The following is a 15,887-nucleotide window of genomic DNA, read 5'->3' as shown; positions in this document are numbered from 1 at the left end:
CTGATTGGTCCGTTCCTTTCTGCGTCGCTTGACCCAGCGTTTGCTTAAAATATCCTGTCCGTCGCGCTGAGTTGAACACATTGGCCCTGACCTTCTCGGGTAACCTGTACAGTCCATACAAGTGGGTACAGTACAGTTCAGACTCAGAGATAAATAATATTTTCCTAAAAACTCCGAGCGAAACGAATAGAACTGCTGCTATGGTAGAATTAAAATAACGTTCTAGAACAACGCGTTGTTTCTAGAGCGCGATTTTCTCTGATGAATCGGTGTCAGAAGGCTGGTCGAACACAATATCCCTTATGTTCCCCAAAAACAATGATCCTATTTATAACGTTTCATATGATGGTTATGAAAAGCCTAGACTCCTTCCCTTGCAACCACAGTTTTCCCTGACAGTCCCATCTCTGAAACTCACCATTATTTTCTCAAAAAGAAATATTTGACAGAATTGGCACACTTATATGACATACACATTTATTGTGATATTTTACATAATTCTCCCACCAACATTATTACTAGTCATGTCATGTAAACAATAATGTAAACAAGCATTTAGGCTAATAGACAAAGAAGCATAATGACCCACATAAAACAATTATTACATTTTAGTGTGCAAATCTAGATTGACAATTTCATATTAGGGTAGAATAATAAACAAAATACAGTATTCCTTAGTTCTAGATTGTGAGAGACAAATTCAAGTGTCAAAAGGTTATTTTGGGGTAAATGTTACAATTAATTCCATGTGTAAGACACATCTGACAATTATTTAGGTAAACATTGACATATGTCCAAAATGGCAACCTTTTCCCTCATATAATGCACTACTTTTCACCATTCGAGACGTACCCTATTGAATGCCAACATTCACCTTTCGTCATACTGATTTCAATTCATGTCATGTACTTAATCAACACGAGAAGTTCAGACCCTGTTCATGTCCTTTAGAAAATAACCAGGGTTTGAATTACAGGGGGGGGGGGGGGATAGGCCAGACTCAACACCCTCATCGTTCATGCACCCCCAAGAACCAATGTATAATTTGAACCCTGGTTCTAATGACAGGGGAATAAAGTTATAATAACAGGTGAACAACATAGTGGGGAAAGATTCCCAGTCAATATGGTTCAGAGAACCCTGGTTCTAATGACAGGGGAATAAAGTAGTGGGGAAAGATTCCCAAGTCAATATGGTTCAGAGAACCCTGGTTCTAATGACAGGGGAATAAAGTAGTGGGGAAAGATTCCCAGTCAATATGGTTCAGAGAACCCTGGTTCTAATGACAGGGGAATAAAGTAGTGAGGAAAGATTCCCAGTCAATATGGTTCAGAGAACCCTGATTCTAATGACAGGGGAATAAAGTAGTGGGGAAAGATTCCCAGTCAATATGGTTCAGAGAACAGGCCTCCTTATTCAAGTCAACGACGCCATAATGGGTGGACTATTTCTATGGTTCAGAGAGGTTTAGAAACAAACACAGGAAGTGATGTCACAATACAAAGAAACAAAAAAGTGCCCCTGTCGCCGCGTTATCAACTACACTGTGCCACTAAAACAAGCAATGAAATCGACTGGCATTGGCAAAATTGCAATGAAGACAATATTCATTTGTGCATAGTGATTGGTTAACTGATTAGCTATCTCACTCGCTCTGGAAACAAGTGTTGCTACTTTATCCTGGCAGGCTATGTGTCAGTCCCAAATGGCACCCTATACCCTACCTAGTGAAATAGACCTGGTTAAAACTAGTGAACTATATAAGGATACAATTTGGGATGCATATTATGTTATCAAACTTTGGCTGGTCCAGGATCAGTTTGACCATTTCCTTAAAAGATTCATAAGAGCTGACCGCAAACCAGTTGTTATAGCAGTAACAGAGTGAAGAGGTTACATCCTAAATGGGCACCCTATTCCCTCTATAGTGCACTACATTTAACCAGGGCCCATAGGTACCCATAGGGCTCTAGTCAAAAGTACTGCACTATATAGGGAATAGGGTGCCATTTGGGACAAATCCATAGTGTAGTGTGAGATAGGGTGCATCCTAAATGGTGCCATGTTCCCTGTATAGTGCACTACTTTTGACCGGAGCGTTATATATAGGGAATAGGGTGCCATTTGGGATTCACCCTTAGTTTCATCTGGTTGTTACTGTAAGACCGCGTGGGGAGGGGATTTTGGGTTTAAAAAACAAGTTAAGAGGAATCAAAACTGATCCAAGAAATGTAACTAAGGGAATCTTCATCCCGGAGGTTCTGTAACACAAAACATAATACCTCTTATCTAACCACCTTGTTTAGCCAATAGCCATCAGAACAGAGGTGTTTGTGGTTGATATGTAAATTAATACAGTGTCCCTGTATCTCTTCAATGATTGTCTGGTGTCCCTGTATCTCTTCAATGATTGGCCAGTGTCCCTGTATCTCTTCATTGATTGGCCGGTGTCCCTGTATCTCTTTAGCTCTTCCCCATCATCTTTAACAGCAGCTGTACAAGGAGGAGGTAGATAAAGACAAAGGTCACAAAGGACAAGTGCATCTTAACCTCTGAGACAGACTGATACTCATGATGAGTAATGATCATTAGCTCAAGGAGAGTGACTCCCAAAAAGCACCCCACACTAAGGTCTGGAGGAAATAACACTGTCTAGCTAATACACTTTTTATTTTCCTCAAAGGTTGACTGTGACTTGGAAAGAGATAGGGAGGGAGGAGGTAGGGAGGGGCGAGCGAGCGAGAGAAGGAGAAGAAAAAGGAAGGGATATATAAGGAGGAAGAGGGAGAAAGAGGAAGGGATGGGGGTACCTACCTGAGTGAGGTGGTAGTCTCCGTCAACTAGCTGCTCGATGATGTTGAAGTGATCTGTGTTTGGAACGTCCTCCAATGTTACCTTCAGTCCTTCTGTTGACTCCAGAGCCTGCAAGAGGGAAGGAGGAGAGGAGGGAGAGAGGACGGGAAGAGAGGGAGAGCAAAGGAGGGAGAAAAAAAAGGGACAGAAAGATAGTAGTTTTCTAGGCCCTAAAACTCTTCCAAAAATATAAGGGTTCAGCTGTTATAAAGGTGAATTGTTTTGTCACTTTCTGAAATCTTGCAACAAGAACAATCTAGATATATTCCAATGTGTCCCAGACAATGTCTGTTTTTCCATCCATGGAACTCAGACACATTCTATTCATCAGCTCTGATACTGTGTTCTACTTCTGTGTGCTCAGTCTGTACTGACTTTGTAGTAGTCCTCCGACTGCTTCCGGAACTCTGGCGAGTCGTTCTGCGCCACGGCAACCACGATGTCACAGTCGGAGGAGGAGAGTTTGAGCTGCGGAACCAACTGACTAGGACTGTTCCTCAGAGCCACCTCTCTGTGAAGAGACAGAGAGAGTGAGACAGAGAAAGAGGGAAAAAAAGAGGCGAGAGAGAGTGGGGAGCTTCTGGTGATGGCTCTGACTGGCACTGACTGCTACTGGACACCCACAGAGCAAACATACAGACTACATCTCTCTCTCTAAATATAGGATTAATTTAACCTTCTTCACTCTCACATACACAATGCCAAACACACACAAATAATTTGGCCATTGATAAACAGCATTACTCACTGACCTTAGATGACCATTAGTAGATAAGGTAGAGCAGTGGTTCCCAAACTTTTTATAGTCCCGTACCCCTTCAAACATTCAACCTCCAGCTGTACCCCCTCTAGCACCAGGGTCAGCGCACTCTCAAATGTTGTTTTTTGTCATCATTGTAAGCCTCCACACACACACTATACGATACATTTATTAAACATAAGAGTGAGCCTGAGTTTGTCACAACCCGGCTCATGGGAAATGACAAAGAGCTCTTATAGGACCAGGGCACAAATAATTATAATCAATCATTTTGCTCTTTATTTAAACATTTTACATATAAAACCTTATTTGTTCATCAAAAATTGTGAATAACTCACCACAGGTTAATGAGAAGGATGTGCTTGAAAGGATACACATACCTCTGCAATGATGGGTTGTATTGGAGAAAGTCTCAGTCTTATATCATTTACCACACAGTCTGTGCCTGTATTTAGTTTTCATGCTAGTGAGGGCGGAGAATCCACTCTCACATAGGTACGTGGTTGCATAAGGCATCAGTGTCTTAACAGCGTGATTTGCCAATGCAAGAAACTCTGCGCTCAGCCCTATCCAAAAACCTGGCAGTGGATTCTGATTAAATTCAATTTTCACAGAACCGCTTGTTGCAATTCCAATGAGGCTCTCTTGTTCAGATATCGGTAAGTGGACTGGAGGCAGGGCATGAAAGGGATAACGAATCCTGTTGTTTGTGTCGTCCGTTTCGGGAAAGTACCTGCGTAATTGTGCACCCAGCTCACTCGCTATATCACATGACATTGTCCATAAGCTTGAATTCATTTGCACACAAACAAATCATACAATGATGGAAAGACCTGTGTGTTGTCCTTGTTAATGCAGACAGAGAAGAGCTCCAACTTCTTAATCATAGCCTCAATTTTGTCCCACACATTGAATATAGTTGCAGAGCGTCGCTGTAATCCTAGATTCAGATCATTCAGGCGAGAAAAAAAAAAATCACCCAGACTAGTCTTGTGAGAAACTCTTAATTATGCAAGCGGTCAGACAAGTGAAAAATATGATCAGTAAAGAAAAATTTAAGTTCGTCTCTCAATTTAAAAAAAAACATGTCAATACTTTGCCCCTTGATAACCAGCGCACTTGTGTATGTTGGAAAAGTGTTACATGGTTGCTACCCATATCATTGCATAATGCAGAAAATACACGAGAGTTCAGTGGCCTTGCTTTAACAAAGTTAACCATTTTCACTGTAGTGTCCAAAACGTCTTTCAAGCTGTCAGGCATTCCCTTGGCAGCAAGAGCCTCGGTGGATGCTGCAGTGTGCCCAAGTGGTCGTCGGGAGCAACTGCTTGCACGCGTGTTACCACTCCACTATGTCTCCCTGTCATGGCCTTTGCGCAATCAGTACAGATACCAACACATCTTGACCATCAAAGTCCATTTGATGTCACAAACCTGTCCAGTACTTCAAAAATATCCTCACGTTGTCCTGGTTTCCAGAAGAGGATGTCTTCCTTAATTGACCCCCCATAAACGTAACAGACATAAACCAGAAGCTATGCCAGGCCCTGTTGACTCATCCAGCTGTAACGCATATAATTCACTGGCTTGTATGCGAAGCAGTAATTGTTTCAAAACAGCTCCTGCCATGTCACTGTTGCATTGTGAAACAGTGTTTGACGAAGACATTGTCTGTATAGTTTTTTGGGCCTTTTCCCCCAGCATTGTCCCAGCCATATCCGCGGCGCAGGAAGAATTAAGTCCTCCACAATAGTATGGGGCTTGCCTGTCTAGCCACTCGGTAGCTCACCATATAAGACGCTTCTAGCCCCTTCTTATTAATGGTATCTGTTGCTTTTATACATGTCTTACTCCCCGAAAGTCATCTTTATTTTCGCTCAAAAAACTCCTGTGGCCTATTTTTCAAATTGTCATGTTTAGTTTCTAAATGTCTGCGCAAGAGTGAAGGTTTCCCGCGAGAGAGAAACGGTTAATGTGATTGTTAATGTGATGTTAAGTATTTGACATTGTGTTGTTATTTCGCTGAACACTAGATGTTTTAATTTTATTTTTGGCAGTGAAACAAGGCTACTCAGGCCAGAGAAAAAAAACTCACCCAAATGTATAGCCCCGTTGGAAAATATTACTATACAATTTGAAAATGTGAGAAAAAATTAATTAAATGATATATATATTTTTTTTTTTATGTGAATCACATTTTTATTTGGTGTACCCCCGACAGCATTGCGCGTACCCCAGTTTGGGAATACCTGAGGTAGAGTATTCAGTGGTGCATCTTCAAGGGTGGATGGGTGTGGGGGTGTGTGGTACGTACTCTGTCATCTTCAGAGGCTCGTTGACATAGGTGGACAGGATGGGCAGGAGGTCATATATACCACTGACCAGGAACGCACCTGAGAGAGAGAAGAGAGCGAGAGAGAGAGCGAGAGAGCGAGAGAAAGAGAGAGCGAGAGAGAGAGAGAATGTATGGGTAAGGAGATAGGAGGGAGAGAAGATTGTCAATCATTCAAAATAAAAAAGCAGGTCTTTCTGTGATTATGGAGAAAGATTACTGAGCTCACGTCTCTGCTGACAACCCGCTATCTCCTGACCTCTAACCTCTCACCTTTGATCTGAGGGGTCACACTGTAGTGAGACCAGTCTGTAGAGAGGATCATAGCAGCCAGGTGGGCCCCCGCAGAGTGGCCACACAGGTACAGACCACTAGAGAGACAGAGAGAGACACAGAGAGAGAGACACAGAGAGAGACACAGAGAGAGACACAGAGAGAGAGAGACAGAGAGAATTGACAGTCAGAAACCAACCCCTAGCCTAGACATTCATATCATCAAATCATGACATATTTGTTACTTTCTCCTTTAGTCAGATAGTAAAGATTATATTCAACCACTCTTGGAGGGCAATGGAAGTTGATTTAAAACGTGCGTCTATATCATTAAAACTGCCTTTAGTAGGTACAGATCTGAGATTGAGACTGATGAAGAGGGCGCACCTAATGTGTGAATACTGTTGAATGACGGACACCACACTCCTCCGCACCTGAGACACCATCACGTCCATGTTCCCTGGATGGGAAACAGGGGGAAGAGGAGGAAAGTAAGAAAAAAATAGGAACAAACGAGGGACAGATGGAGTGCACAACTTTAGACCAGGGCCCGTAGGGCTGAAGCTGCTCTCGACCAACAGGCTGCTGTGCTCTGAAGACCCCAGCTGCAGTCTACAGAAGTAGTACGCTATAGATAAACAGGGAGACATTTGGGACGCATTCATAATGTCTCCTATGTTGCTATGACATCACAAACCAGGGACACACCAACGGTACCTTTGGGAGCTATGTCGTAACCCACGGCGACCACCACGACGCCCTTATGGACCAATGGGACGGCCATAAACCCGGACTCCTCCTTACTAGGAAGAAGAAACATATAGGCCTTTTCTCAAATGGATTTGCTCAACTCCTGCATCCTCTCTCCTGCGTCCGCGTGGTGAAAAATGCGCTTGTATGAAATTAGACTCCTCTCCACACACGCGGCATCAGGCAAATTACATTTACACGGGTGAAAATCCCAAAATATGTGTGTAAAGTGACAAAACACATTTTGCAAAACATTCTATATATAAATGGATATGCATGATCTTTTTCAAATGTTTTGCCTGCTGTTCTCCATCTGCTGTTTTCCATCTGCTGTTCTCCATCTGCTGTTTTCCATCTGCTGTTCTCTATCCGCTGTTCCCCACCCGCTATTCTCTACCCGCTGTTCCCTACCCGCTGTTCCCTACCTGCTGTTCTCTACCCGCTGTTCCCTACCCGCTGTTCCCTACCTGCTGTTCTCTACCTGCTGTTCCTGTTCTCTACCTGCTGTTCTCTACCTGCTGTTCCTGTTCTCTACCTGCTGTTCTCTACCTGCTGTTCCTGTTCTCTACCTGCTGTTCTCTACCTGCTGTTCCTGTTCTCTACCTGCTGTTCTCTATCTGCTGTTCCTGTTCTCTACCTGCTGTTCTCTACCTGCTGTTCCTGTTCTCTACCCGCTGTTCTCTACCCGCTGTTCTCTACCCGCTGTTCTCTACCCGCTGTTCTCTATCCGCTGTTCTCTACCCGCTGTTCTCTACCCGCTGTTCTCTACCCGCTGTTCTCTACCCGCTGTTCTCTACCCGCTGTTCTCTACCCGCTGTTCTCTACCCGCTGTTCTCTACCCGCTGTTCTCCTTTGAGAAAACAACTGCTTCAAAGGAGGTGTGGCACATATCAAACCTCCTCCATGAAGGACTCTGTAGGATACACATGACTGTCCTCGATGAAAGGTGGCTATCGAGGAGGGGAGGACACCATTTCACCTACTGACAAACTGACTCTCCTCCACCACTTATCGGTTTCCGGGTCATGGAGGAGAGAGGACGGAGGAGCGAGGACGGAGGAGAGAGGATGGACTTTTTCCCAAATGAGAAAAGCCGAGCGAAATAGAATATGTAGAATGGTTATTAATTCCCCAATATCACAGCCATGACCAGAGAGACAAATGCCAGATAGATAGATAGATAGATGATTAGATAGATAGATAGATTAGATAGATAGATTAGATAGATACCTAAGGAACTGCCAGTAGCCTCCATGGAGGTAGATCACCAGTGGGACATCTATAAGAGGAAAGAAAACATTGGTTATGGGCAATTACACAGTAACAGAATGATGCGGACACTCAAGATTTCTTTACTTTAAAATGTATGTCAAACAAAAAACAAAGTTAAACAGCCCCATACAACACAATAACTACTTTGAACCATTTCCACTGAAAATTGACCAAAAAAACGAATTTACTTGAAGAACAGTGGATATGCTAAGTTTGGTAACAGAATGACGATTTGTGCCATTTTTTCCGTCATTCCACAAACCTTCACACCCTCCCCCACAAACACCCACTTAGAACATCCATGGCCAGATGCATATGAGCTGTCTAACCCAGGGCACTGCCTGTGTCTGTGAGGATCTGTGTCTGTGTGCAGTTTCTACTGTGGAAAAGCCTTGTTTCTCCAGTTCCATGTTGCCTCCACACCTGTGTGTCATGTAATGTGTTGTGAAAGCTGGGTTTTCCCCTTGATAAGGGCATACCGTATTCCCTTTAAGTCATTAGAAATCTGTCACAGCTGTCAGTAATGTGCTGCTGCCATACTGCACTACACAACAGTAGTAATGTACACTACAGTACTACACAACAGTAGTAATGTACACTACAGTACTGCACTACTACACAACAGTAGTAATGTACACGACTACACTACAGTACTGAACTACAGTATTACACAACAGTAGTAATGTACACGACTACACTACAGTACTGAACTACAGTATTACACCACTGTACACTACAGTACTATACTTCTGAACGACAGTATTACACCACAGTACTACACTACTGAACTACAGTACAACACTACACAACAGTACACCCCCTTTGGTCTCAACAACATACTGTAGCTGCAGTACACTAGTGTTAGATCAGGAAATTGAATCTGGAGTTTTGGTTTATGCTTCCTTTTAACACTATTGTGATGTAATATCTTAAATAATCAGTGACGGAAAATAATTCAGTTTTCATGTTTTCAGTGAAACCCTTCTGTTATTTCATTTCACCACGAGATAAAGAATGAAGGTGTGTGTCTCAGTAGCTGGGATCACAGGGATGATGCCTGAGGGCTGTCTGTGGTGATGCCTGAGGGCTGTCTGTGGTGATGCCTGAGGGCTGTCTGTGGTGATGCCTGAGGGCTGTCTGTGGTGATGCCTGAGGGCTGTCTGTGGAGATGCCTGAGGGCTGTCTGTGGTGATGCCTGAGGGCTGTCTGTGGTGATGCCTGAGGGCTGTCTGTGGAGATGCCTGAGGGCTGTCTGTGGTGATGCCTGAGGGCTGTCTGTGGTGATGCCTGAGGGCTGTCTGTGGTGATGCCTGAGGGCTGTCTGTGGTGATGCCTGTAGGGCTGTCTGTGGAGATGCCTGAGGGCTGTCTGTGGAGATGCCTGAGGGCTGTCTGTGGAGATGCCTGAGGGCCGTTTGTGGTGATGCCGGAGAGCTGTCTGTGGTGATGGGGGGGGGGGGGGGGGGGGGGGGGGGGGGCTGAGGAGTATTTCTGCCTGTAATAAAGCCATATTGTGGAGGAAAACTCATTCTGATTTCCAGGCCCACCCGTGGCTGTGCCCCTGCCCAGTCATGTGAAATCCATAGATTAGGGCCTAATGAATTTATTTCAATTGACTGATTTCCTTATATTAACTGTAACTCGGCAAAATCTTTGAAATTGTTGCATGTTGCGTTTATATGTGTGTCACTTGATTATCCTGTTATTCTATCGTCCTCTTCTAGTTGAAGACAATATCAGGGAGGGTGTGTTGTTGACAAACAGGCTATACCACACACACCTAGAGAAGTGGTGGTGGGAACATAGACGTCTAGTTTCTCCCCCTCTCCTTCTCCATAGGGAACGTTGAGGAGGGTCTGGGCCAGGGCACGGGCACGCTCCGTACCTGCACACGCACCAAAAACATGCACACGGTTAAATATACAGAGACACACCCCTTTGTTTACTTTGCAAAAATATATTTTGACTAAACTGTAGTGTAACCTACGGATACAGAAATACGTGTTAAACATACGGGGCACAACAACAATATAAGTCAAACCAACGAAATACAGTTGGTTACTTTCCAATCATTCATTTCATTATTCGGACTGCGGGCACCACCCATATGTCACGGCTAGTCTAAAGATCCCTATAGCAATCAGTTGGCTATTGCTCTTCCCTGAACCCACACTCTTGTCAATAATCAACTTTATCGGCTAGTTAATCAAACATCGACAGACCTTCTTTGAGCGCCGTCACGTGGGATTTGATAACGTCGTCTGCCGACATTCTGGGCGACCACTGGCTGGGCGAAAACTGCCTCTCTAGCTCCTGTCAAAACAACCACACAGAAGTGTGTTGTGAATCGGGGCGGCCATACGTACCAGCCGGTTGGAGTCGGAACATTAGCGCATAAAGATCAGGCAGACAGAGAGGGCGCAGTCCAACAGCGTCCTCAGTCGGTAGACATTCGGAACTTTTGATTAATATCAGAAGTCAACATACAGGTTTTTGTTTATACTTTTGTTGTTTCAACAGTGAACTGAAGTATTTATAATCGATATTTAGATATGAGAAACGGTGCTTTATTTTATAGTAATAATGGCAAATGGATAGGCAAAGTTTAGAAATTAAGAGAGTAGGTTATGAAAAAGAGGAACTAGGCTACTTGCAGACATTATTATATATTTCGAACAGTTGTTAAAATACTTTGTTATATAAAGGTTCAATTTTAAAAATGGAATACAAAAAATTGAATAACACCAGGCTCATATGTTAATATAGCATGTTGATTTGTTATTAAGCATGCCTGCCTCCTGGGGAATAGGAGAGCGCGTACTTACGAGACACGCACATATTTGTGCTCTACAAATGTTGTGTATTTTCTTTTGGATGCAGGAGAGAGAACTATTAAAACAACCTGATATCCGAGGTCCGCGTCTTTAGTCTCAATCACACACAGCGCAGAGCTACAGCTGCACCGGGTACATATTTACAGTACAATGTCTACTGTATGAACAGACACAAAACGTACATCATCTTAACAGCACTTACATCCTTATTCATATCCTTCCAACGTGACATTGTTGCTCTTGAATGTAACAACAGCAGATAGACTCCGATAGGCACAACACAGAGAACCTTTGGAATTGGACACAAGATAAGCAGGGGGAAAAACGACCATCGAGGACAGTGGGTCCAACGGGTCTGCGGGACGAGTGTCTGCGGGGTGTCCCAATGTTCTCAGGCAAACGGTTTCAGTTGCCTAATTCTACATAAACAGCTGTTTATTTGTTAACGACAACCGCTAAGATTTTGTACCAACACAGACAGTGAACCACCGTAACTTGATGGCACAACAATAACAGCTCGTTAGAATTGCAGCCCGGCCAATGTAACAGTGTATTAGTACACGGTGTACTGTACCTTGTGCTGGAGAACGTGACATCCTGTGTTGGGTGGAGTAAAAAGGGTTTCACTAAGTAAACTGACAATACATGCAACACCGTAACACAGAACGCACTCATTGCTAGCCTAGGCCTACTACAGTAGTGCCTTCAGAGTATTATCAGGAATTGTCTAGATACATGTTAAATACTATGGAGCTCCGTACAATTACAAATGAGTTATGTCCAAGCTAAATGAAAGTACAACTTTGTAATGAGTATAATTAACAAAGTCTCCCGCCAGAAGAACGAACATTTGACCTACTGACGCGTTTGTCACGTGATTATTCTGTGAGCTGATTGGTTCGTTCAGTGACCCTGATCAAGCATTTACAGGAACCGTCGCGGCGGGATATTCGTAGTCTTTTCAGCCTCTCCGAAGAGTGCAGAGTTATTTTTCATAATTATTAGGAATATTGTGAAACATACGGTTAACTTAATGGAGTGTTTGAATATTCCAAGAATCATGCCAAATTCCCCACGGAAAGCAATAGGACAGATCCAGGTACGGTCACAATTTTTTTTGAGACAAATGCGTTACCCTAAACCTTTTTATAATCCTCTTAAAACAAAACAAATAACTCAATCATATGCAATGCACTGACTGTACGTTTATGTCTATGTCGATCGTACACATCAAACTCATTGTCTCTCATTTGTTTGCAGGTCATCTTTGGCCCAATGTTCTCAGGCAAAAGGTTTCAGTTGGCTAATTCTTCATAATCAGCTGTTTATTTGTTAACGACAACCGCTAAGATTTTGTACCAACACAGTCAGTGAACCACCGTAACTTGATGGCACGACAATAACAGCTCGTTAGAATTGTAGCCCGCCAAATGTAACAGTGCATTAGTACACGGTGTACTGTAATCAGCATCTCAAGCACTAGCTCGCAACAAGCTACTGTAGTGTGTACTTTACATAGTATTACTAATTAGAACATATTAGTAATTGAATAGGATCTTTAACTTTGCATTTATCCTATAAACTGTAACCATCTACTCCACGGCAGTGTTTGAGAGAGCGCTTCATAGCTGTATTACTAGTTTGTGATACATTTTTTTTCTATAACTGACTGAAATCTATTTTCTTATTAACAGCACTGAGTTGATCAGGCGAGTGCGTCGTTTCCAGATCGCTCAGTACAACTGTTTGGTGGTCAAATATGCCAAAGATACACGCTACTCCAGGGGTGTCAAACTCATTCCACGGAGGGCCTTGTGTCTGCAGGTTTTTGGTCTTTCCTTTCAATAAAGCCCTAGACAACCAGGTGTGGGGAGTTCCTAACTAATTAGTGATGTTAATTCATCAATCAAGTACAAGGGTGGAGCGAAAACCCGCAGACACTCGGCCCTCCGTGGAATGAGTTTGACACCTGTGCGCTACTCCGAGAAGGGCATGGCCACGCATGACAAGTAAGAACACTCTGGTTTATGTCAAATACATTATCTCCTGATTTGTATAGATAACATTACATTTAACCGCACCCCCATGAACTAATTATTACCCTGATTCACCTGATTCTCATTGTTGCCACCCAGGACAACAGTTGTTTCCCTCTGCTTTTGCGAGTTTGAATAGTAGAATACACAAGGTGCCATTTTGAAATGTGGCGGTGCATAAGCAGTTTCTCTTGTTGCGTCACTCACTGACAGACAGTCAAATAGCCCATGTCAGCTAACATTTTTTAGATTGCTAAATTGGTTTAGGGGCCAGCTATTTAAACTTGTTTTCATGGTCGAATTACCAGCCGGGGCGATTGATTTTGTTAGTCAGTCTCACTCAGATATATTAAAAACTTTCAACATTTCTCTCCGCCCCATGGCAAAATGTACAGAATTGCAGCATCACTAATGTATTTAGTAGGATGGTCTCTTTATATATATATATATATATGTGTGTGTGTGTGTGTGTGTGTGTGTGTGTGTGTGTTTATTTATTTATTTATTTCTACACAAACACCAGAAACACAATGGAAGCTGTACCAGCCAACTGCCTGAGTGACGTGCGTTCTCTAGCTCTGCAGGCTTGCGTCATCGGAATCGACGAAGGACAGTTTGTAAGTATAGTACATTAGTCTGTTACCCTCTCACTGTGTCCAACAGAGTGATCCTCTTTGTTCCTCACTAGATCATTACCTGTATGTCCTCTACAGCTGAATAACCTGCCATTGATATTCATCTGTTAAGCACATGGAGTCATCAGCACCATATTCCTTAGTGTTATTATGACCTAGGCCCACCTTTTTTCTAACGTCTCCCCCAGACGCTCCACGTATTTAAACTATTCCAGAGCGAGCACACCTGATTCAACTGGTCAACTAATCATCAAGCCCGTGACTAGTTGAATCACGTGATCTAGTTCAGGGCTACAACAGAATGGTGAAACATCTTTGAGGAGATCACTGACCTATGCTACATTACCAATGATAACCAACCATGTCCTAACTGTTATACCCGTATGCTTATGAATCCATGCCACATTCTTCTTGTTTTTGTGTGTTTGTCAGTTCCCAGACACGGTGGAGTTCTGTGAGGAGATGGCCAACATGGGGAAGACTATAATCGTAGCGGCCCTGGATGGAACCTTCCAGAGAAAGGTAGGCATGGATGATGAGTTAGATCCAAGGTTTGCTGCCTGCCTCCTGGTTGTCTAGCATCGTAATCGTGTCGTCATCGGTAACAGTTGTCTCAGGTAATAGAATATTTGACATGTAGAGTTTGTCAGTGTAATTTGAATGATTAACTGCGTATGAATGGTGTCTGTACAGACAGTACACTAGCCAGAGAAATGTACTATCTGACCGAACTCTCTGTCCTGTCTGTCTGCAGCCCTTTGGAAACATCCTGAACCTGGTTCCCCTGGCTGAGAGCGTTGTGAAGCTGAACGCTGTCTGTATGCAGTGTTACAAGGAGGCAGCATACACCAAGAGACTGGGGGCAGAGAAAGAGGTGAGGGAGAGGGAGCATGATTTATATTAGAGCTGAGGAGGGATCATACAGTAGAAACATCACATGCCTTCCCGACTCAAAGGTTGTATTCCCTTGAACTTCTGGGAGTGAAATGAGACTGGTGGTTTTTGATATCTTCTTTGACGTCACAACCAATTTCTCTTGACATTCACTGTCCTGGTCTACCTGCTTCTCCCCCTTTCTGAAACCCCCTCTTGATCTCTCTATCATCCCTGTTTTATTAGTCAACCAGTTAGGAATGAAAAGTCCCTGCAGGAATCACAATTATCACTGTGTCCCATTTCACCATTTATTACCCGTCCGATCCTTTCGCATCTGCCCGAAGGAGTAAGGGTTAGGAGGTTGATTTTAGGACTGTGCCTGTATTTGGACATGACCTCACTTCCTGTTTCTTGTCTGTGCCCCGCCCCCAGGTGGAGGTGATTGGTGGAGCCGATATGTACCATGCGCGGTGCAGGAAGTGTTACGGTGGCCTGATGGATGTGGTGAAGGAGAATAGCGCCCCCCACAGGGACGAGACGCCACCGCATGTGATGACAGTGAAACTGCTTGACAACACTACATCGCCACGGAAACCCTTCGCCACCCTGCAAGTCTGATCATTACCAGTAGACTATTCTTAAAGGATAGTTCACTCACATGACTTTAAAGGGGAAGTTGACTTGAATTGGAACTTTTGAATGAGATGGTGAACAATCCCTTTAAATTTTAGGTGTGGTAATTTGACTGGAGATGAGTTAAAAGGGATAATTGTTGACTTCATTTTCTAATTGGAGTAATGAACCATCCCTTTAAGTTTTGCACTTGGAATGAGTGGGGACAATAAATGAAGCTCCATAAACCCACTGAACGGTATGGTATCTGTGTAATAACTGTCATTTTATAGGGCTTCATATACTTCGATGTAAATATTTCTAAAACATTGACCAAATTAGTACATATCATGTTTTTTAAGACTTGGATACACCTGCTAAAACATACATACTGCCATGCAATGAGTCTAGTGTACACAACTTAATATTCAACTGTTACTTTTTGTAGTTCTGGTCTGATTTGCCTCCTTTAATACAAATAAATATATTTTTTAAATGTTCATTTATGGTTTGTGTTCAGTCATTTTCCGGATTTTGCAAAATGTTAAGTCGAACCCATAACTGTCAGTGTTCAAGGTCATTTTTTGTTGTTGCTCAGTTGTGCCACTACATCATGCTAATTGCACGCTCCCTCAACCTTAGACATCTGGCATTG

At 43.2% G+C, this 15,887-nt stretch overlaps 2 protein-coding genes across 4 annotated transcripts; one reads left to right on the top strand and one right to left on the bottom strand.

The window, feature by feature from the left end:
* Nucleotides 1-460: 460 nt before the first annotated feature.
* On the bottom strand, nucleotides 461-13,283 carry LOC129851227 (kynurenine formamidase-like). Of its 3 annotated transcripts, none has more exons than XM_055917630.1 (11): nucleotides 13,185-13,283; nucleotides 10,462-10,552; nucleotides 10,020-10,124; nucleotides 8,199-8,247; nucleotides 6,936-7,021; nucleotides 6,606-6,678; nucleotides 6,219-6,316; nucleotides 5,928-6,006; nucleotides 3,229-3,364; nucleotides 2,815-2,922; nucleotides 461-2,493 (listed from the first exon to the last, which is right to left on the bottom strand). In XM_055917630.1, exons 1-11 carry the CDS (start codon nucleotides 13,266-13,268, stop codon nucleotides 2,464-2,466), a joined length of 939 nt encoding a protein of 312 aa, XP_055773605.1. In that variant the 5' UTR covers nucleotides 13,269-13,283; the 3' UTR covers nucleotides 461-2,463. The 3 variants fall into 3 exon arrangements, with proteins under 3 accessions (XP_055773605.1, XP_055773607.1, XP_055773606.1); XM_055917632.1 differs by lacking the exon at nucleotides 13,185-13,283 and adding an exon at nucleotides 11,648-11,732; XM_055917631.1 differs by lacking the exon at nucleotides 13,185-13,283 and adding an exon at nucleotides 11,276-11,610.
* Nucleotides 12,008-15,734, top strand: LOC129851228 (thymidine kinase, cytosolic-like). The gene is made up of 8 exons (XM_055917634.1): nucleotides 12,008-12,172; nucleotides 12,334-12,365; nucleotides 12,768-12,855; nucleotides 13,057-13,082; nucleotides 13,633-13,726; nucleotides 14,177-14,266; nucleotides 14,499-14,618; nucleotides 15,053-15,734. The coding sequence occupies exons 1-8, from the start codon at nucleotides 12,107-12,109 to the stop codon at nucleotides 15,236-15,238; spliced, it is 702 nt and encodes a 233-aa protein (XP_055773609.1). The 5' UTR covers nucleotides 12,008-12,106; the 3' UTR covers nucleotides 15,239-15,734.
* The last annotated feature ends 153 nt before the right edge of the window (nucleotides 15,735-15,887 follow it).

The sequence above is a fragment of the Salvelinus fontinalis genome, chromosome 3 (assembly GCF_029448725.1).
Source record: "Salvelinus fontinalis isolate EN_2023a chromosome 3, ASM2944872v1, whole genome shotgun sequence".
Taxonomy (NCBI): Eukaryota; Metazoa; Chordata; class Actinopteri; order Salmoniformes; family Salmonidae; genus Salvelinus; species Salvelinus fontinalis.
Note: the sequence above shows the minus strand (reverse complement) of the source record. Positions and strands in the feature narration are given on the sequence as shown.

Excerpts from the sequence above, each read along its gene's own strand:
- LOC129851227 (XM_055917630.1), bottom strand. The coding sequence starts at position 13,268 with ATGGCACCTTGTGTATTCTACTATTCAAACTCGCAAAAGCAGAGGGAA. Across the intron at positions 6,007-6,218 it reads TGTGACCCCTCAGATCAAAG|GTGCGTTCCTGGTCAGTGGT; the intron begins GTGAGAGGTTAG and ends TCTCTCTCTCAG. Across the intron at positions 2,923-3,228 it reads AGTCGGAGGACTACTACAAA|GCTCTGGAGTCAACAGAAGG; the intron begins GTCAGTACAGAC and ends TCCCTCTTGCAG.
- LOC129851228 (XM_055917634.1), top strand. The coding sequence starts at position 12,107 with ATGGAGTGTTTGAATATTCCAAGAATCATGCCAAATTCCCCACGGAAA. Across the intron at positions 13,083-13,632 it reads GGCATGGCCACGCATGACAA|AAACACAATGGAAGCTGTAC; the intron begins GTAAGAACACTC and ends CACAAACACCAG. Across the intron at positions 13,727-14,176 it reads GAATCGACGAAGGACAGTTT|TTCCCAGACACGGTGGAGTT; the intron begins GTAAGTATAGTA and ends TGTGTTTGTCAG.